The 22,931-nt window shown below is 38.6% G+C and overlaps 1 protein-coding gene across 1 annotated transcript in view; it reads right to left on the bottom strand.

Moving 5' to 3' along the window:
• Positions 1–975: 975 nt before the first annotated feature.
• dennd2b (DENN domain containing 2B) overlaps positions 976–22,931 on the bottom strand; it is a 45,917-nt gene continuing 23,961 nt past the window's right edge. The window contains exons 6-19 of the mRNA XM_032519933.1: positions 22,108–22,323; positions 21,643–21,739; positions 21,424–21,468; positions 20,794–20,978; positions 19,543–19,652; positions 19,257–19,326; positions 16,192–16,269; positions 14,739–14,879; positions 14,449–14,597; positions 7,101–7,278; positions 4,174–4,285; positions 2,531–2,770; positions 2,196–2,282; positions 976–1,390 (exon numbers count right to left, since the gene is read on the bottom strand). Of these exons, the coding sequence (XP_032375824.1) occupies positions 1,356–1,390; positions 2,196–2,282; positions 2,531–2,770; positions 4,174–4,285; positions 7,101–7,278; positions 14,449–14,597; positions 14,739–14,879; positions 16,192–16,269; positions 19,257–19,326; positions 19,543–19,652; positions 20,794–20,978; positions 21,424–21,468; positions 21,643–21,739; positions 22,108–22,323 (1,743 nt within the window). The 3' untranslated portion in view covers positions 976–1,355. The remainder of the gene's footprint in view (positions 1,391–2,195; positions 2,283–2,530; positions 2,771–4,173; positions 4,286–7,100; positions 7,279–14,448; positions 14,598–14,738; positions 14,880–16,191; positions 16,270–19,256; positions 19,327–19,542; positions 19,653–20,793; positions 20,979–21,423; positions 21,469–21,642; positions 21,740–22,107; positions 22,324–22,931) is intronic.

The following is a 22,931-nucleotide window of genomic DNA, read 5'->3' as shown; positions in this document are numbered from 1 at the left end:
ATATTGTTAATATTGCTTAAAAAACATGAAAAACAAAAAGTCTGTGATTTTATAGTGACATCAAATCACAGATTATTTAAAATCCGACAGTCTGGTGGGGAGTTAAAGTTCCAAATACCACCATGTAAAAAACATTTATTTTTTTAAGGCATATTAGCAGTAGTATTAAAATATACTCAAGTAACTAAGTCCAATTAATGGTGTTAAATCATTGATGTATTAACCTTAAATAATGTAGCATGGGGTTCAGTATCATTACTTAATACAGTGTACTGCTTTTAGCAATGCTACACAATAGAGTAAATTACAAAATCTCCTTTTGAAATGTTAAGGAGGTGAAATACAAAACTAACTTGAAATGTGACCTGATGAATTGTTAAATAAACCGGGATGTACAGTAGGTGTTTAGCTTAATCCTAAACATAGAACATGTTTACTTTACATCAAATGTCACCCTTAATTGCTATAAAGGACACAAGCAGAGAAAACGTAATATGGCGACTGGAATCAACAGCAAGCCTCACAGTAAGGAGAGCTAATAACAGCATGGCAGTGACAGCCACCAGAGTGATGTGCAGAGACGTAATAAGGTTACCGGCAGCGTGTGGTAACTGGTGCTAGACTAACTGTGCCTTTTGGGATCTTACCAGCTTCTCCTAGCTTTGGGGGAAGCTGTCATTGAGTTGTCAGATGTTAAAAGAGGTGATTTTTTTAATATAATCTGGCAAACTGTGTATTACATATTTCAGTTTTTTGTGTTTTTTGGTTAGTATGAGAGAAAAAGTGTCATGTTCCTTTTTGTGTAAAAAACATAAGGACACATGAATGAGTCAAAATGTAGGGAGACAAATTATTTAACATTTATATGTTTTAGTGAACTCAATACTGTACACTTTAAAGCATTTAAACACATTTTTTAATAAAAGATTGCAAAAGACTCATTTTCTTCATTGTCTTGATGCATGTACAGTTTTCGAATAGGGTTTACACTCCTTAAACAGAGGACAACACTGTGGTGAAATAATGCAAAATGGAAACATAACAAACTGTACATTGTTGCCCATGTCAGGACACATACACTCACACATTCTGATAACACTCTTCACAGGCACACCTGAACATCAGTGGTTACTCTACTCGCTGTGTACCGTCCATCTATTGCTATCTCATAAGGTACTATATAAACATACACTGAAGAGTATCACAGCCAGCTTACAGTGACATAATATGTACATGTTTACATTTAAAAAAAGAAACACTGACAAAAGAAAAGGTGAGAGTCCTCATAATGCAGAGACTTGAGACATCAGGTCTTCAGTTTGTTGTAGGATTAAAAACAGGAGGAGGAATTCCACTCAGTTTTTTTTGTGGAGAAACTTCATTTTACTTCCTGAAAACAGTTAAAAACAAAAACGTTAAATTATCTAAAATGCATTGATATCTGTTCAGTTTAATTCAGGTTATTAAACAGTATAAAGGAATTAAACAAGGCTGAGATTATGTTGGGTTTTTTGGTCTGGTTTTGTCTTATTTAATCACTATTCGCCCATCTGCAGTCTGTGTAGAGAACATCTGCTAAGGGGTGTGGTTTTGTGATAAAATATTTAAACATCCCATCCAGACATGTTCAAAGACAGAAAATAATCTGGATGAATACACAAAATTGTCTTTGTTCATTAAAATGTTATTAATCTGCCTGTTTTTATTTGTATTGTACTATGTAAATCATCTTTGATGACTTTGAAATGTGCTGTTTAAATCAAATGTACTATTATCATTATTATTATTATTATTATTATTACTACTCCTACTATTATGATTAAATTCAAAATCCTGCTTGTATGTAGCATTACACGATTAAAACGGAGATTTCAGGTGAGCACAGATAAACTTTCCCCCTCTGGCAGATGAATGTGAAAACAGCATTCTAGTGTCAAATTCTGTACAAACACCAATCTGCACAGTGAAGCTTAAAAAACAAAGTGCAGTGACAACAAGCTAAACACATTTATGACCTTTTAATGAGCTATTGACAGATGTTAGATACAATAATAATCAGCAATTGAAATTGGTGTGTAGCTCCCTCCTGCAAGATAACAAGTTGTGTTTAGTCTAATCTAATAGTGTGAGAGGAAGTATTGGAGCAGCCTGATTATTTAAAGAGTCTAGCCTTGTGTGTTTGCTGCAGGACTTACCAAGGCCTTTCAGAAATTTGTTGACTCCACTTTGCTCTGTGTCTGGCAGCTCCTCCAGATACTGGTCCACCCTCTGCTCAAACAGACCTGACAGCAGACCAAGACAAGAGATTAAAAAAGAAGAAACAACTCAGTACTTCAGGAAGTTACAATTATTTTTGTCTGCCAAGGAGAACAGTAATGTGGGGAGAAACCATGCTGATGATAACTTTCAGCCACTAGAGATCAGTATTGCTGCAGGGACCTCTCCTGCACATTTGGTATTATGGTTAGTACAGGGGTGGGAAACTTCAGAGAAATGTGTACAGACATTGAAGGGGGGGAGACCTCTTTACCTTTAGCCCGTGTCTTCCTCAGCTCCCGATCCTGAATGAACCCCGCAAACATCTGAGACTCCATGAAGACACCCAGGAAACGACGAATGCTTTTAGACGCCACAGACTTGCGGAAGGCTTCTCTTTGGAAAATGCGCTCTCCACGCTCATTCTGAGTGATAAACAGGGAATAATGGCCGATGGTCTCCAGGAAAAAGCGGATGAAGGCCTCTGACACCAGGCTGTTCAAGGAGTTGTACTCTGAAGACACAAAGGAAAAGGGTTTAATCACAGTACTTAGTTTAGTTATTGATAATAAAGTCATTAAACAGACATGCCACGCACAGTTTAGCATGTTGACATTTTCCAAGAAATAGTCAGATAGTTCTTAAAGTAGCAGTCAAGGTCAAATTTAAGTAGAATACATGCATTCGTATGCTTCCTAAATTTAGCCAAAATTAACCACAAAATGAGAAATAAAAATAATGCGGTTGCCTCTTTATTTTTTCATTTCCTCTTAAACTGGTGTTGTCAAATGTATTTAGCTATAAGAAAGTTATTGGAATATCTGAGTGAGCCTACAGAGGCACAGACATTCATGGCTCCAGAAAAGTTTCATTTAGGAGTCATTAAATAATAATTTCAACATGAGTGGGTATTTTTCTTATTTTCTGCCTTCCCTTGCTGTCTTACATTATTGTTGCTGTTTCCTCTCTTACTAGATGTTTTGTAGAGTAAAGGTTAGGTGTCATGGCCAGCTCGTAGGCCGGGCACATGGTCTGAATATATTACAAGGTATTGTGGTGGTGGATAGTGGCAAGTAAAGTCAAGCTTTAACATCCATTTAATTTAACAAACTGTAGGTTCCACAAGCTTTGGTTTGCACATTAGTGAGAATAGTTTGTGATTGACACGAGGCATATGTAACACAATCACAGACACAGTGTTACCTGTAGGTTTTATTTCAGAGAATAATGTGGAAAGCAGGGACACAAAGTCATTCCTGTGAGACTCTCTTCCTCATAATTGTAGCGATAGGAAATAGTGTGCAAGCCTTCAAATGAGTAAGATCAGTTTTTTTTAATAATTGTCCATCCTTATCTGATTACTTGCTCAATGAAGCAATGTATAACTCTTGCTCTACAATTCAATCTATCATAATTTCCACTGGGGGTTAAACCTTAAGGAAATTTGATTCCCATACCGGGAGTTGACCCCGGACCACATGGGCAAAAAGAAAGAATACTAACCACTGGACCATATGGGAGATGTACAAAGTGAAGCAGATTTCACACAAAAATCAAAAACACAAGTATTCACCAATGGCATTTCAAAAGAAAGAAAAAAACAATATGTAGTGTGCATTACTGCTACTTTTCTATTCACAATTGTGCAACTCATTGATGTTGTTTTGCCACTGTCCTACTTATTAAATTTATTACTAATTTATTTATTAAACTTATTAAAAACTTACTAAATAATTACCCTCTGTGGAACGCATAAAAAGTAAGTGTAAATTGGCACCAGTCAGCTCGACTTTATGATTCACTGTCACGAGAAGAGAGACGTCAGAGTTTCACAGAGACTTGGACTGAACATGTTCTGGCTTTAATTTTACATTTTAATTTGTCTTAGTAGGAAGGGTTGAAATGTCACTTATTCACCTTCGTCTGACTCGCTGTCAGAGTCCTGACTGATGATGTCATTCCTCTGCTCCAGCGCTTGCTCAAGAGCTGCCTGAAGTTTCCGCGGCAACAGCGAGGCCTCGTCGTCCATCTATAAACAACCAAAAACACTGCAGTCACCAGTGATAAACAACGTTTGGAGAATCAGTTTCAAAGGCCCAGACTTACAACAGAGAACCGCATGTTTTACAACCCTGTTTAAAGCGAGACCTTGTAATGTTTCCAAGAAAAAAAAACACTCTCTTCCTTCAACAAATCTAAACTTCAATTCATAAGCAAAAAAAAGCACACTTACTCAGCTCAATACATTTAGAGGTTTTGCCGCTTCAGCTTTACATGGTCTGGTATGACCAGTAACTTATGATGGCTAATGTTTGCTAACTTTAGTTAAAAATCTAGATAGATATTGCTGCTTACATACATTACAAAGACAGTTTGCTGACTTTTTGCTACTTTTACTAGACCAAGTCAAGACCAAGTTCAAATAAAAACAGTCAAGACAGAAAAAAAACAATCCTCTTCAAAACACAGTATGACAGTATATTTTCTATTTTAAGATGATCATTTTGCATTAGTACTTGTAATAATCAAAAAGCAAGTGTAAAGTAAATTAGGCCATATTATTTACTTTAAGCAGAGCAATTTCAATGCAAGTGCATTGAAATTGCACTTTTTATTATGGTGTAACAAAACATTCTGGACTGCCATTGGAAAATTTAACAAATAGAAAGCAACACAGGTGTCATTAAAAATTGAATATGTTCCCATTCTTGAAGTTATTTCTTGTCTTGAAGAATCCCAGTCCAGTCTCATGGCAGTTTGTCACGTTATAAAATCTATTAATTTGTGCACATATCACGTAAATGTAGTTTTTTTCATGTGTTGATTACGAATTTTGAAGTTATTTTATTTCAATTTTTTCAATTTTTATTTCAATTTATGATCAAAGGAGGATTACGGTAGCGAGTAGCATTGGAAAGCTGAAAATCAGCACAGGGACATGGGTTGGGTTGGTGGATGGGTCAAACAACACAGGACTTTCCCCCCCGGACATCGAGGATCACATTCAGTTCCTTTCCGAGTTATTCTCTTCCTAACAACAACCGTTCCGTTGCTGTCGCACGTTTGAAAACTGTGACCATTACATGAAATAAACAACATTAACATGACCTGTACACAAATAAATAAATCAAAATAACGTGACCATTTTACAAACTAGCATGAGACCGGGTTGAGAATCTATAGTAAAAAGTGCTAAAATTGGGTCTGGGGCTAAAATAAAAATGAGGGGAACCTGTGTTTGAGGCAAATGACAGACCCCGGTTTACCAGGCATCAATTTTAAATTCCCGTTTAGAGGGAAATTTTGGAAAAAAACCCAATCCCTTTTTTCTGAAAAAGGGAAAGCTTAACAATGTTTTTTTTTGGGAAAAGGGGAAGTTATTTTTAAAAAAAAGAAATATGCGGGATTTGGTAAAAGGAAATTTTGAATTTTTTGGCGGGGGGTTGGGGGCCAAAACCCCAAGAAGATCCGAGTGCAAATCCCAAATTTTTATTTGGGCTCGCTTTTGTTTTTTTCATGACAAACCCTGTGGAAAAAGGTCAGCCCCAGGTGCCCATTAAAGGGGCCTAAGAAAAAAAAAAAGAGAAATTTTCATTATTATCAACCTCCCCGGGGAAAACCTACATTTGCTCTCCCCCAAAACAAAAGGTGTAAAAAAAAAACCCCATCCCTTTAAAAGAACCCACACCCACAAAAAAAAACACCACATTTTTTTAAAGTTTGTTTTAAAAAGGTTTTTCTGAGCACCGGGAAACGGGAAAGAGGGACGAAAACGAGGGGTAGATATTTTTGCCAGTCCACAAAAGGTCAGGGTTTTGGGTTGTGCTAGGGTTTTTTTTTCTGCAGAAAATCTAAAAAACCCTTATACAAGTGTAAAAATTTTTATGATAGCTAAAGTGGGCTTTTTTCCCCGAAAAAATTTTTTGGGAACCCAAAAAATTTAAAAAAGAAGGGGGCCGGATTTTTGGGCAGGTGCTGCACTGAAAACGGGCTCTAAAAGGGTCCCCCAGAACGAACTTGATTTCAGTACATGTTTGTGGAATGTTTACAAACTTTTTTTGAATTTTTTTTTGGATTTGCACATTTCTGGTTTCTAAAAAAAATCTGGTTTTACAAACCAATCAAACCAAATTTTTTTACCTTTAATCTACCCTTTTTTTTTTTTTTATTCTTTTTTTGGGTCATAAATGTTAGAAAGCTCCCAAAACCCTTGTCGACTCTTTAAAATTATCTTTTTTGAATTGAAGCTGCCTAAATCAATATTTTTATACAAACAATTGATCAAATATTTGAGTGGACCAAGTGAACTGGACAGATAAACAAAAAAGTAAAGAGAAAATGATCACCAAACTCAGCAGATCTACTCAGCTCTACCTAGCATTTCCATAAGTCAACTCGATAAGGTGATAATATGTCAATATTTAAAACTTGTTCCACTGCCCCAAGTGACCAAAAAAACAATGACTTTCTGTTGCGCTGGTCTCACATGCACTGTCTAAAAATGTGACCACAATTTTGAATCCTTTTCGTTGTTTGGAAAAGATCTGGCTGGTTCCTTTATATAATTAGACGAGAGCCAAAGGAGGTCAAACAGTCGGCCAATTTATAATAAAGTTACTCTGAATCTATTTTGTTGTAATTTATCATCAGCCAATACACTAAAATCCACTATCTCAAGAGACAGGCTTTAATCAGAGAAAGATGAAAACTAAGAGAGAAACAGCACAATCAGGGACCTTTGCATAATGAAGGAGATATCGGTCTGAAATGTAAAACTCAGAGTCTAGAAAAGAAAGTGCACGGAGGTAGCCGGTCAGAGAAATTGCAGATAATGGTTTACTCACCTCTTCCACAGGCAAATCCTTGAGCTTGGGCAAAGAGCTAGACAGCAGCCCCACCAGGAAAGGAGTGGGACAGCAAACAATATCCAACATGGACCCAGGCAGCACAGGGATGAAGGTGTGTTGCCAGGAGAAGGGGTAAAGCAGCGCCACCACTGCATGCATGCAGCTGGACAGGGTACTGATGATGGGAGACAAAAAAAAGAAACACACCATCAATCACCTTCACACTCACACAACAACAACGCCCTGCAGGGACCCCACCAGATTAAACTGAACATTGTCAAAACAGAGCAGATGTTTCACAAGATAATGAAAAAGTTTTTTTCCAGACTGAAAGGGGAGTGGTGGTTTACATGGTCACAACATTTGCCTAAAAATACCTCCTACTGCAGTCATGAACGTTTGTAAAGTGTAAAATCCCTCAAAATGTTCAAATCACTGAACTATAAGAGCACAAATAGTGCAGTCCCATCATTAATCTTTCTTCCAGGTTGCATGACTACTTGATCCTCATTTCTTTGAAACAGTTACTTTTATATGAGGCGTAACATCACAGTTTATGTACTCTGGCTTTGACACTTTGTTCTTCCTGCAGCACATTTCAGGGACAGCAGGATTCAACCAGGGTTTTTAAATATTCACAAGTATTTCTCTAAAAGACTCCACATTTCAACAGCATTGTTGTGACATTTCTGTACTCTGTCTGCAAGGCTGGCGTGACTTTGACATGTTGCTACAGTTAAGCTGGAAGCTTGTTGACGCAATACCAAAAAGCACCAATTTGGTTTAATTCCAACAGCTGTGGTATGAAATGGAGACCACAAATAGCAGCCCGTCTTTCTCACGATCCGTCGCTTGTTGACAGTGGCTGACCCTCCTCCCCTCTGTCCTCTACATACTGTCCAGTCCATGTACACAAAGGGAGTGAAAATAAACTGTGGGCCCAATCACGCACACAAACACACACACACATACACACAAAAACACACAGTAGGGCATTAAGTCAGTATGGATCAAGAACAAGACCAGGGTCAAACATCAAACATGGTCACCAAACACACACCACTTGAGATATATACACTTTTAATGAGGAATGTTTTCTGTGGTCGCTGTCATCAACAGCCGACAGAACATCCCAGTAAACATAAATTACTCCCTTTTATGTGACCTCATTCACACTGAGTTTCAGCTTACAGAGAACATACAGAGAACATAGATAAGTACCCTAATCAATGTGCTTAGATAATTGACAAAACTCCTACAAACTTTTCCACTCCATTCATTCAGGCAACATGTTTGCCACGGGCCTTTTCATCTTAACTTCCCATGAGTCAAATTGCTAAGATTAAAATATGTTTTCTTGACAGGGTTAAATAGAATTACACCAGTGAAAACCCAAAGGCTACAATAACCACAGCGTTCAGTCTTTTAAGGCCTTTTCCAGATCATTCATACCACGAAGCACTAGCAGCTTTTCTTTGGCCGGTCTGATTTCCATTTGCCTGAGGAGGGCTTGATAATTCCTAACAGATCCCGTCTCCTGGGTTTGACGAGTTCCAACAGGGAGTGATGGGGCACAGATCTCAGAAAACCTTTGCCACAGGCTACACACGGCCCTACACACCACTGACACCAAAAGGATCAATTACACTCATTCCCCAACCACACACTCTTGAGAGAAGATGTACTTGCAATGAAAACATCTGCACTACCAGAGGTAGCCACTCAACACTAAAAAAGGGAGAGGGACATTCTGATAAGATCCAGACCACATATGGGTCAAAACAAAAGAAGAAGAAAAATGTCTCTGGTTTCCTCTTTGACTTACAGGTGAAAATAGTAAATAAGTAACAAAAAATGAAACTTCCTGAATGAAAGATTTTCCATTAGACAGCGTCAGCAGAGGGACATTTTAGACAAACCCTGTTCTCTCCTGAATTTGATGATGCTTTATGGTTTTGGGTTTGATTATCTACTGTAGATAGGTACATATGTTGCAATGTGGATGTATCAGATTGGATTATGTTGTAAGGTGTTTTTTTAGCCATGCAATAGGAATAGCTCTAGGAATGGAAGTGTCTGTCTGTTAATTGGTCGTTCGGTCCACTACTTTGGTCCAAACGAAAATATTTTAGCAACTACTGGATGGATTGCCATAAAATGTTGTTCAATACCTTGATTTATAACAAAATACCTGCAAACTAGTGACGTTCTCATCACACTCAGCTTTACTTTTTTCATGTAGCAAATGTTTGCATGCTGACATGTTAAACTAAGATGGCAATAATGCTGAAGTTAGCATTTGACTCAAAGCACAGCTGTGCCTAAGTGCAGCCTCACAGAGCTGCTAGAATGGATTTATGGAGTTATTTTGTTGCTCTCATATACCTACAAGAGGAGGGTACAATGCAATTCCATGTTTGCCTTTTATTGAGTTTTTATTCACTTTTCAGGGTGCAATAAGCCCCAAAAGAGCACAGTTGATTTTGACTGATTCTTAAGCAACAACATATGTAGATTGGTTGGAAAAGAAGATTCGACATACCCATTTGATACAAGGTTTGTGAGAATGTTTAACACTAAAATCTTACTTGTAAAAAGTACACTTTGCAAGCATAAACCAAGATATAAACGAATAATTTGAGTCATTTCAATTTGATTCCACACTTAAAAGTTACATAATTTTATAATTCCACTTTCAGAAAAAGAGAGAAGAACCAGTTCCTCAGAGGTGCAGAGCTGTTGTGTGTTGAGGTTTGGGAGCTAATCCTGACATATTAGCTCTCGTAGGTTTGCCAGGTCTGGTTTAGTGTGTGTGAGGCTGAACTGGCACACACACTCCAGGAAACATGGGATCCAGCGGCTTAGTCTGTGAAGCCCAGAGAATGAGGGAAAATTTCAGTGTCCGAGACAGAGAGAGGTTGAGAGGGAGACAAAAGCCTGTATCACCACATGCTTCACACCTCTACTAAAGCACTGCACTATATCTACCAGTCCTGGCATGGCTAAGAATGATTCCATAGACAGAGGACAAAGAGGACTAGACTGAACCACAGCTGTCAGATACCAGCTGTTCTGTAAAGCTCTGCAAAATCATTCTTCAATGTTAAAGATCTTCCAGGATAAAGCATACAGTAGAAATCAAATAAAGACGCAGCAGAGTACATACTCTATAGTCCTATAGGATGCCTATGATAAGCTGCACAGGGTGTATTTTTATCCGCTAGCAGAATGTTCCCTGCTCCCTTAGTCCCCAAAAGGTTTTCCTTCAGGAAGGATCTCCAGCCACTGGCTCTTGGTCCTGGCTCTCCGGCTTCACAGAAGGCAACATCATAAGCCATTTTACAATGAGAAATGGCTTTCCGGTTGGAAACTCTATACATGTTCTCATTTAAACCACAGTAACGTCTGAGTTTGATCAGCGCTGTCAAGAGAGCAGATTAATTTGTGCAGGTGTTTGTGTATATGAGTGTCTTCGCGTGGGTGTAAACATTCACAAGAACGACACTGATGTAAAAATCAGCTGGTCAGACTCTGGCAATGGCCAAGTCTTTCTCGACTTTTTGAAAAACAGAAACATTTCACATGTTTACAGTGTGTGGATTTCACTCTTCCTCTGAGTTAAATACCACATGGGAAACTGGTTAAGTTATTAAAAGCGGTTTTGGATTGGTGCCAGCTGTACAGAGCATGTTACAGAAAGTGTTAGAGAATACCAGAGGACTACATTTGTAGGTATGCTGCCATACTCGTTGATTAGAAAAATGCCAGCAGTAATGGTAATGATTCTACCTGTCTGAGGATTGCAGACACCATTGATCATAAAACTGCAGCTGTGAAATGTGTTGGTGTTCTACAGACCTCCAACTCACTTTCAGACTGCTGTATTATTTCAAAAACTAAAAAAGGACACCACAAACTCAACATGGATTGGATAGTTACTTTTTATCAAGCAGTTTGAATACAGCTTTTAGCCACTGCCACAGAAGGAGATCAAATTCAACGGCATTATGGGGAAAATAGAGTGCATGCAGAAACCCAAGCTTTTTGCATGCACTCCTCCTGCCTTCTAGGCTGTCATTTAGCTAGCGTTTTTATCCAAAGCTACTTACAATAGATCAGAGGCCACACGCCTCTGGAGCAACTAAGGGTTAAGTATCTTGATCAGGGACACATTGGTTGATGTCTTGCAGTGGGAGTTGAACACAGATCTCCGACACCAAAGGAAGGTGTCATATCCACTGTGCCAACACAACCCACTACTCTTCTATTCTTCCCATTTCGCGCCCTCAAACATAGACCTCTCTAATCTATATTTCTTACTCTTCGTCTCTGCTACCTTCATCCTTATGAGGCATCTACTTCCTGTAATAGGACATCTCTGAAATCAAATATGATGTCATACTTTCAGCTTGAGTGTGCAATTCACTTACTTACAATAAAGCAGGGAAGACGGTGGAACCATGGGATTAAATCATCTTCACAATGGAATCAAATCGGGGAAAATCATTTGAATCCAATATGCAGTAACACTTTGACTGTAAATGTATTTCACTGCCATGCCAAGAGATAAATCCAGACTTGCACATACCATTTAGTAACCGTCCTCAGCTCTAGCCTGAGGACTAACAGAGGCTGTTTACATAAGTCTGCAGCAAAGACAAAACTCATTCAGCATGTGCAAGTTCACTGAGTTATAAGGACGTGCAGAGTGATATAGTTGATGATGAATTTATCTTATTAAAGACACCAGATGATGAGTGATCACTTAACCCTTGTGTTGTCTTCCAGTGAAAATCAACACTTTTGTTGATGCTTTTTATCAATGTTTTTAACTTTTTCTTACGTTTTTGTCCCTTTTTTCAACGCTTTGACACTTGTTTCCGATGTTTGTTAGTTTTTTGACATTTTCAACACTATTAACTTCATTTTTGGAATTTATGCTCAATAAAGCTCATTTATAGGAAATTAAACCTAATGTTTGAGTTAAAAAAACAGAAATTAGGAATTATTTAGACTAAATTAAAAGAATGGATGTTGATGGATAATCACAGACTGGAATATGTCAACTTTTACTCAATACTATTTAAAAAACACTTCAATGTTTTTTCTGCAAATGCTATAAAATTGAATAAGACACCCCAAAATTAATGAAAGTAGAGATTTGTTCTTGCCAAAGAGCGATGTGTGGAATTAGTCATGTTATTTTGGGTAATTAAAAAGAACACTGATTTAGGAAAATTGATCAATTTGACCTGAGGACAACATGAGTTAAAAAAAGTCTGTGTAGACTTTCATGCAGAGGCAACAGCCTCTCTAGAAAAAAACAATAACAAAAGGTTTCAGTGTAATATTACAGGAGTTAAGGGAATGTATCACACCAAAGAAACAAGCAATAGAGACCCAACAAAAAACTGTTGCCTTACATGGCTTTCCTCTCACTTCCTGCTTGAATTGTACTTATATTTTAAGGCAAAGAAACATACATCAAGTTCTGCCAACAAGGTATTTTGGGAATGGATTATGTACTGGAGCTCCAGAGGGAGCAGCCCTTTTATCATAGAAGTCATTAATGCTGTCACTCCATTGATGACCAAAACACAAGAGATGTGTGTATGCATGCATGCTTGAACATTTAAATCCACACACACACACACACACACACACACACACACACACACACACACACACACACACACACACACACACAGAAGAAAAGTCAAAGGCTCACCAAAGTCATTAGGATTCATAGTCTGGAAACCATGAATGAATGCAATTTGTAGCAAATGAAAAATGTCTAAATGCAGTGAGCGATGTACTATATGACAGACACCGCCTACCACTAGTCTGGGTCTGTCTTAGGTTTCTTCCTAAAAGGGAGTTTTTCCTTGCCACTGTCGCACTGTTGCTTGCTCTTGGGGAAATTACTAGAATTGTTGGGTCCTTGTAACTGATTGAGTGTGGTCTAGACCTACTCTATCTGTAAAGTGTTTTAAGATAACTCTTGTTATGAATTAATACTATATATAAAATTGAATTGAACTGAATGACTGAATCATGTATTTTAAATACTGTAGTTATTTGAACCCTTTAGAATGTTTATTTTGTCAGAGACACATATTGCATCACATCATAAATGATGAAGATTTTACAAAATTGCGACATTGCCTGTATAGTTATAACATCACAGTCTTGGACCATATGTCATGATAATATTGTATCGTGAGTTGCCTCCTGATTCTCATCCAATGGCTCCTTGATGTTATCACTTTTGGTAGTTAAATTAGTAACGCCGCTTTAGCCCTTCTACTGCACAACACTGCTTGCAATCCAAGTTAGATTTAGCACGTTAAGGCCAGCAACACAGGTTGCTGATGTAGGGTTTTGACTAAAATCAAACCGGTATAAGCTTGTACACTGGACCGGCAAAAATGGAATTTTACTCAACCTATTGATAGCGAGCAACAGTAAAATGATTTTCTCCAGGGACACAGAGAGTGCCATAGCTCATTCAGTATGTAGGGAGTGAAAATGGCATCATAAGTCAAATAGTGACAGTTTAGCCACAGATCACACAGGGTAGAGTCACACACAGGAAGTGCATTCCTTCTCCTCGCAGTCACTGCTCCCACTGATTGTTTGTTTAAACTGGGCTTTGATACATGGAGAGATTACTTCTCCACTCAAATCTCCTACAACTCCACCCTTGCCTCCAATGCATTAAAAGTACCCCTCTATTTTCTGTAACAAGAGGACAGATTGGGACACTGAGTCCTTGGAGACTCTTTGCATGATCTTATCAGCCTCACCCGCTTCTCCTCTGGCAGTGACTTATTGGTGTGACCCACTTGACTTCTGGTATCCAAACTGGCAGCTACCTGGCTGGCTGACTGACTGACCTGTTGCTCGACTCTGATAGTAATCATTACATTATAATCAAACAGTTCAACACGTTGTGTACCTGATAAGCCCCAGCGAAGAAAAAACACAGCATTTTGCTTCTAATGAGTGTGTCTGTGTGTGTAGAAATGTTGTTACAATTCTGTCATCATCAGCCAGGATGAGCCTATGGACACAAGCTAGCAGTGTGTTAAAAGTTTTTGGATGAGAAATGTTTCAGTTTTGGATCACCATAAAACAAAATTTTTACAAAAAAATAAAATATGTACAAAATTTGGCTCAAAGAAAGCAAAAGTATCAGACCAAATGTCTCACAATGCAAGAAGAAAATATAACCCAGTGAAATAAAAATCTAATGTTTTTTTTTTCATTTAAATGATGTTAGAGAGATGATACATGGAGATGAACCATGAACCGTTGAGGGAGTACAACAAACTTGGAGCCTTACCTGAGTTTATCAGCCACAAAAATGACTCGACGCTCCAGCAGCAGCGAGGCAAAGACTCGTATCACCTGCCGTACACTGAGGCAACTGAACAGACTGTCAAAGTGCACATGTTCCAGTCTGGAATCGGTGGGACGCCTCAGCTCAATGACCTTAATGACCACAAAAAATGTGAAATTCAGTTCACATCACAGTTCGTGGGTCTAATTAGCTACGACGATTTTACACAACTGTATGTGAAAATTACTTGGGCTAATAGGCACAATTAAAGTAGTACAAGTAGTAGCTCTGACCTCATTTCCTGCACCGGGCAGAAAGGTCTTTACTTTGATAATCTTCCCTGGTGCAGGGAAGGGCGACTCCATTAGACTCCTCATGAAGGGGTAGACCAAGGCTGCTGAGACGCCTCGCCGCCGCTCTACCTCATCCAGGATCTGAACATGGGAGCACAGAGCACAGCTTCCTCAACATTTTTCAACCACAAAGTTTCTGGAAACCTGTTAATTTGAAAGGGACTAAGGCTTTTATCCATTTTGAATGAATAGCCAAGTAAGACAAAAAAAAGTACACAGTCATCAAATTTATTGACGATGACGACAATTTGTGGAAAAATATTGCTACATGTTTGAGTACAAGCAATTGTCTGGAACTCAGTATTCATTTTCTGTTTTGAAAAATGGCAAATTAATTTCTTTCCATGCCTGTGTGATTGGAAATTTCCACCCAGTGTGCCTGTTTTGGCCCAAGCTGCCTGCTGTCTGGAAAGTTGATTGTTTTCAAGATCATATGATATCACCTCACATCCTCTACATTTCTCTGTCTGTCTGTCTGTCTGTCTGTCTGTCTGTCTGTCTGTCTGTCTGTCCGTCCCACACAACTCCGTCTGAAATCAAACACTAGCCTCCTTTCTCATTGACCATGAAAGCACTTAGATTCCATTTTTGGCTCCGGTTTACTGGTGTACTGTTATTAAATTATATTATTTGAGGGATTATCTTTCACTCTTGCATCTGTTGAACACCTTAAAATATAACATGATACAAAACTAGACAAACACTGTTGCTGGTAAACACTTTGTTCGCAAATTAAATGCTAAAAGTCATCTAAATGGCAGAGCTAGTCTGCTTTAACTCAAGTACTAATACAATACAGATTGTTCATGTTTTGCCAAACCTTTATATAGCCTTTTATCACAGCTCTGTTATTATTATTAAACAATGAAAACAGAGCATATTTGCACTCATATTTTTTGTAACTTGTATTTTAATGTCATATAGCAGACACTTTGCTTCAACGGTCTGGACTTATTTACTTTGAATTAAAGGTCCCATGGCATGAACTTTATGAGGTTTTTTAACATTAATTGGAGTTCCCCCAGCCTGCCTATGGTCCCCCAGTGGCTACAAATGACAATAGGTGTAAACCGAGCCCAAGGTATCCTGCTCTGCCTTTGAGAAAATTAAAGCTCAGATGGGCCGATCTGCCCCTTATGAGGTCATAAGTGGCAAAATTACCTCCCCTTTCTCTGCTTTGCCCACCCAGGATAAGTAAATTAAAGTAAAAAAAGACTAAAATATGGTTTACCAATGATTAGGCGTTTAGCAGAAGGTCTGCTGAAAGTCATTTACTTACTTGTGAGACGGGTTAACCACAGATACAACACCACACACAGTCAGCGTACTGTAGCTGACTGTCTACGGTACACGTGTTAGTTTGAGTTGTGTGCATGGGAAAGGGTGAACTCACTGTGGAGAACAAGTCAAAACAGCCCAGTCTGCTGATGACACAGTACACCTCTGGAAGGCGAGGTCCTTTCCCAGTTGGCTGTAAGAGAAAGCAAAAGAGACTCATTTGACATTGAATTTATTAGACTTGATTAAGAGACACATTCACAGATGTTCTGAAAACTGACTACAAACACATTCAAAAGGGTAGTCCAGCAATATCACATTGTACTGCCATGAAGTTTTAGGCTTAAACCTTAAAAGAGACAGATGAATGTCTCTTTTTAAGGTTTTAGGCATTACAAAGCTTCTCCAGAGCCGCAAAAGACATTATAATATGAATAATTCTCCCTGTGACGAGTTTAGTGAACTTGAAGTTGACTTGAAGTAACCTTGTAAAGTTTGCAGACAAAGCAGACAAAAAGAAAAGGGTTATTTTTAAATCAAATGTGTATAATTTAATTTATACAGTAACTAAATACATAAAGTGTCAAAGCATGATAATACAACCATGACCTGTACAGTAGACCATGATAATATCATATGGAGGTAAGTTGTTTATATACTGTAGGTACAGTCTTTAAATCTGAGCTGTGATCTGAGGTAAAAGACTTTTATGTGGATTCAAACTTCCTAAACACAGGTGGTTTATCTGCTCCTGCTGATCGTATCTACCTTCCTCTGTACACTCATAGACCATTACGTGCTTCAAGACCCCAGACACTCAAACACACTGACACAAATGAACACAAGCACTCAAGAACCGCCAATCCACTTGTCCATATTAGGTATACAATTTTCTCCTCTTGTTTCTCCTCCGCTTTCCAAATGGATGATTAAATCAACTATGTGGAGCTTGATTCAAGTCCTCAGGAATGCTCGGTTACTGCCAACGGCTGGTCAGACAGCAGGGAGGAAACAAAGTTACTGAAGGAGAGCAGCAGCTCACCTCTTCCTCTTCCTTCATTAAAATTTGCTTCTATCAAGATGAATCTCAGATCAAGGGAGCAGATCAAGTTCAAAAATATTGTTGCCTGTTCATCAAACTCACCAGATGTCATCGATCACATATACATATGCTATACAGTGGTTAAGACACCCCCAGTAAACCTCTGAGACACTATCATACTGTAAACATATTCAGAAATACCAAACGGCAAACAAAATCCCCACCACAGTCCCAGAAACACACACTGTCATGCTCTCTACCCGCAAGCTAAATGGGAAGCTCAACAACAAAAAAACATCATGTGGCCTTATTATGAAGAGGATATGCTCCACAATGACAAAGTTAGGGTTTTTCATGGTTTCTCTTTGTTTGGCCTGAGAAACTCAATAAATTCAATGAATCAATCCTAACTATGTTTTTATCATAAATTAATATATACTTATCCACTTTATAACCAAATGTTTGAGCGATTAGCACTAATTAAATAGTATATAGCTACTGGATTTCATTTTGTTCATTTTAAGATACATAAGTGATTATATAAAATACAAAATATTTATTATTATACCACTTTTTGTATATATTCTATGTATAGCTTTTCTGTTTAACCAATAAGAAAAAAGCACAGCAGAACACAGCACAGTAACCTACCCAACAATAGACTAACAAATAAGTAGTTTTGTCAAAGGTTGCAGAGTTGAGAGAGACATTGTAACGTAATTTCACCATAAAGTTGAAGTAAGTTGAATATCTCTGCTAGCCAGGCCAAGAGGGAACATCCTCACTTTTCCACAATGTTTAAATATTCCGTTTGACAATAATCATGGTAATTGAACAGTTTTACAATGTAGGTGGTGCAACATTTTAAGATGACTGGTCCTGCCGAGAACCGCAGTATACGGTCTAGTACAATATCACAGCAACAAACATTGGAGAGGCAGGTAGAGATGTCTGACCAGTATCTGTTAAGCTTAGGGCAGGACCAAAAGATGTGACCCAGGGTGCCCTCTGCAGACTTTCATTTTGGACAGGTCGGGGAAACAGAAGGATAGGAAGCATGTAGTTTAGTACAGGAGGAGTGAAGTCTATGGAGCACTTTAAATTGAATTATCTGGTGTCTAGAATGTATAGAAGATTTGTGAATGTCTTTCAGATAAGAAAACCTGTTGTCATCTAGATCCTATTCCCATGCTTTCTTTAAATTCTGTGTGGGAGTTTGGTTAAATGCTGTAAATAGGTCAACAAATTGAGAGACACATTTTTTGGATTCAGGAGGTTGATTCGTTAGACATTAAAGTTCAATGGGGGCTGGCATTGATTCAAAATGTAGTCAATTTGTCCAGTTGTAATTTCTAATCTGGAGGTAACGAAAAAAGTGTGTATGTGGGAGAGTTGCAAAAGTGTTATTGATATATAGGTCTGCTACAATGACAATGCCTCTATTTTTCCAGATCTCAAAAACAGTATCAGTGAGTGAGGGGGGAAGGCATGATTTTAGAGAACAGGCATGGCAATAGAGCTTTCAGGCAAGTGAAATGATTTCCTTATTTGATACCAGATTCTTAAAGAGCTTTTTACCATAAAGTTCCTGATATGGTTGTAAGAGGTTTGGTTGATGAGAAGAGAAGAGCAGGTAGAGAGCTTTTGGGAATATCCTGCTCAATGGCAAGCCATAGTGGGGTAGAAGCAGTATTGTTACCATGGTATGGGTCTCACCAATAGATTAGTGCTCTAGCGTTTGCAACTCAGTAGTAGCGCCTTAAAACAGGCAAGCTCAGGCCTCCCACAGATTCGGGCTTAGTTATATGCTTTTTAGAAATACGATGAACTTTAAATTCCCAGACATATGTAAGATAATTGAATCTAGTTGCTTGAGGAATGCCTTAGGTATAAATATAGGCAGGTTTTGGAAGAGGTAAAGGAACTTGAGGAGTGCCTTTTTTTGCATTTTTGTATATACTTTTTTTTCACCAATTCGGTCATAAGCACAGTTTTCTTTTTCTTTTTTATGTTGTTTCCTGTTGCCCTAGTAGATGGTCATGTAACACATCAGGTCACAAAAGGTCTGTCCCAACAAACAGGGCACAGCAGGGTGTAAAAAGGGTGACGAGGATATATGGGGTTAAATGGTGGCTTACCAGCAGGCGTCTGCAGTACCCAAACCTCCTGCTGCCATCCTCTCCAGTCAACATGAAGGAGAAGGTCTCACTGTGGCAAAAAACAAATGTATACACATGAGAATTGACACAAGGCACATACAAATGTAGAAAATTTCACAAAAGACACTACTGAGTTGCTTTATGGGTTAATTCCCCGGGCTAAAAGTCAGAAGTTCAATGCTACATCACTGGAGTACACATTTACGTAATAGATCAGTTAGTTATAATGAATGTGACACTGAATTAGGCAGATTGTCAGCCATACCTGGTGTACTCTGACACAGGACTCCAGTCTTTTGCATCTGGGAAACAGAACTGAGGAATGGCTTTGAGTCTTTGTTCGGCCTCCCTCATCTGCTTGGTGGGCCTCTCTAGCTGTGAGAGGAGAGGAGAGGTGAGGAGAGGAGAGGAAAGGAGATCTTGTTCTCCTCCAGATAACTGTGTTTTTTAAGATCCCCATGAATGTCAGCTAGCCAATAAATGACCAGACTACCATTTCACCCATACATGGTTAAACCTTTGCCCCCTCATTGCCTCAACAACAGAGTGAGTGTTTCTGCTGGCCGGCAGAGATGTACTTCTCCCAAGGGATACCTCTGCTGAACCAAATCTTAAATAACTTTGATCAACTAAAAAAACTTCCCTGACACAGATCCTGGTTATTTTTAACTGTAAACAGACTCCCCAAGCTCTTGTTAATAAATCTTAATTGCCCCCAAAGCTTTAAATTGTCAACAACCTGCACAATCAATTGTGAAAAGCTCACATGAATATTGATTTTTACTTTAAGTTTTTAAATTACATAATAAATCAATCCATGACTAAAAGCGCAGAGAGAACTCTGGAAAGCCTACAGTAAATAATCCATTCTTGTTCTGACATTTTTTTCTTGATGACACTGATCGGCTCTATCTGTGGCATTAACAAGTACATCTTTCAGACAGTCTAAATGTGACTTAACCAGTTTACATTTGCTTGCAAAAATCTTCGTCCTCCAAATGTACAGACAATATTAGATGTCCTGAAATGTGTCAAGAAAGATTCAAACCTTTCTGTTGTCTGTGATGCTGACACATGTTAAATGATGTGTGTAAGCTCTGTTGTTATCTACATGCATGACTTATTCATTATTATTAATTATTATTATTATTATTATTATTATTTATTATTATTATTATTATTATCACACCAGAATTGTTTCCCTATTTAACTATAAATTCATTGTATTCAGTTTTAGGGCGGGCCTTTTCCCAGACCATGCCATAGATTGTTAAGTTTATAAACTGTTAAATGTGTTTTTCCACCCTCCACAGTCGCTTAACACACTACAGCGAGTGTTTTTAAAGTCAGTCCCCGCTGTCAACAGCATTAAACAATGATAATAAAGTGTCTCTTACCAAGTGACATGGTGACATATCTATGTAGTATTTGTGATAGGTCATTCCTGAGCTAAAATACTAGAGGTACTTTGATGCATTTTAGGGGATGGATTCAGTGATGGCTGTCAGGTTTTTACCTTGGGAAACTGGTAGGTGACCTCTGGGGAGAAAGAGTTTTTGCTGGGTTTCTTTTTTAGAGAAACAACCACAAAATACTCAAAGAGTTCTCTCTCCTGCCACTCAATGAGCTGCAGCTCCAGCGTGCGGTAGCTGGGGGCCCGTCGAAGGATGGATTGCAGTTTCAGCAACCTCTGCGTATGAGCTGACGAGGGAAGCAGACATTAATACATACAATTCTCTGTCAAAACAAAATTTACACTTTGAAGTTCAGTGTCTAAATCCAGAGCTCACAGGGTATTAACCTTTAGACAGTCAGAAATTCAAAAGTTGTACGTATGGATGCAATTCACGTTTACTGAAACATCCTGGCCAAACAGAGAGAAAACATTGCTAAATTTCATTAGTATTCCAGTCATTGACTCTAGATAGATGTGATAAATGTTGTATGGTTTACTGATAATCTGTGCATATGCCAAAGGTTTCAGTAACGATTCTGTTGTCTGTCCAGTCACACAGGGTCACTTGCTTAACACAATGGGAAGCTGTTTCACATCTGAAGAGAAACACAGCTCCAAGAAAAAGTTGAGAGCTAACAGGTGTACAGGTATAGCACCTAACCGTTGCAAATGAATGCTGGGGTCACTCACCTTTGAACCTGTCATCAGAGTCACTCTCACTCTCACTGTTGTCATCTGGAGGCAGACATGAGACAGACAAGAAGGTTTTCTACGGGTCAGAGGGCAATTTCACAAACATGTGTTTATGTCACAAGATTGGCGCAGCGCAAACTCTATGTGGGTGGCTGAGATGCAAATATTTACTCACTTATCTGGACAGTGGAGAAAGGGAATAAAGAGAACCCTTACCTCTCAGAGATGCAGTCTCAACATTGGACATTGACAGCTTCTTCAGTCTCTTCTTCCCACGTTTAGTGCAGTAAATGGAGTTGATCCTTTGGACCAGCTGTAAACAGAGGGAAGAGGAAATTCTCTGTGCGGTGATCTGAAATTTGTATTCTTTTGATCCTTTGAAATATGGAAGACGTAGGGGGTTTTGCTGGCCAAAAGTAATAACTGTCCTGTGCTTTAAGGAGTACTGAAAAGCCTCAATGCGAGTTCTTGAGAAAAATTACCACAAGAGAAACCCAAGCAGTAATAACGTGCATGTTTTAAAAACGTTGTTTCCAAACTGATAAATTACAAGCGATCCAGAACTGACATGGTCCCTACAGAAACCTGAGCTGGTCTGTGAAGCAGGAAAGGAAAGAGAACACAGTCGGAGCTCTGCAAGGACTTAGTGGAGGTGTTTGTGTAGGATCTGGTAGTGTGTACCTTGGGGATCCTCCAGTGCCTGTGTGAGGCCAGGGTATCACTTGTGCTACAGAGGCTATCATCCAGAAGGCCACAAGGTGATGGTGATGCACCCCGCTGGGGGAGTAGCAGCATTTCATCGTGGCTGTAGCGTTTGGACAACTGTGACATCCGGTGGCTCTTCCTGTCACTCGGACCAGGGAGGCGAAGGGACTGGCTACTGGGTTTGGAAGGCAACTAGTCAGAGAGAAAATAATATGAAGCTTTATTACATTTCATTCATTCATTTGTGAGGTTTTATAAATAGTTATACCAGTGTATTAATTCAAAATATTTTCTTAGTTATAGATACATAATAAAGTTATAATCCTTAAGGTCTTAATGAAATGAAAAGGTTTAAAATCCAGTAGTTTGCAGTGATTGTGGCGAATTCCCGTGGGGAATTCATATTGCCTTATAAAGCACAAGGATCATGTATGCATGTAATCCTACTTTTCTAATTTTATCTCATTTAAATCAGAGTCACTGTTTACTGCTCACTCTCTTTACACTGTGTCAGAGCTGTATTAAGTAACTGCTAATGCAAATCAAACAATAAAAGTGTTCAATCAGGGGAACACAGGGTGGCTTTTATTGTGAAGCAGTCATAGTAAACACAATGCATTTGTCTCAGATGTTGACAGCGACAACTCATCAAAAATTTGCCCACAAAACAAGACATTGTCACTTCAAGTTGACACGTTTTAAATATTGCAGGGAGTAATGGAACAAGAAGGAGTAGCCACAGTAAGCTGTTAGATAAAGAGCTACATGGGCAACGTGCTGCACACCTCAAACTCCTCACT

Source organism: Etheostoma spectabile, chromosome 1, assembly GCF_008692095.1.
Source record: "Etheostoma spectabile isolate EspeVRDwgs_2016 chromosome 1, UIUC_Espe_1.0, whole genome shotgun sequence".
Taxonomy (NCBI): domain Eukaryota; kingdom Metazoa; phylum Chordata; class Actinopteri; order Perciformes; family Percidae; genus Etheostoma; species Etheostoma spectabile.
This window is presented reverse-complemented; position numbering and strand designations above follow the sequence as displayed.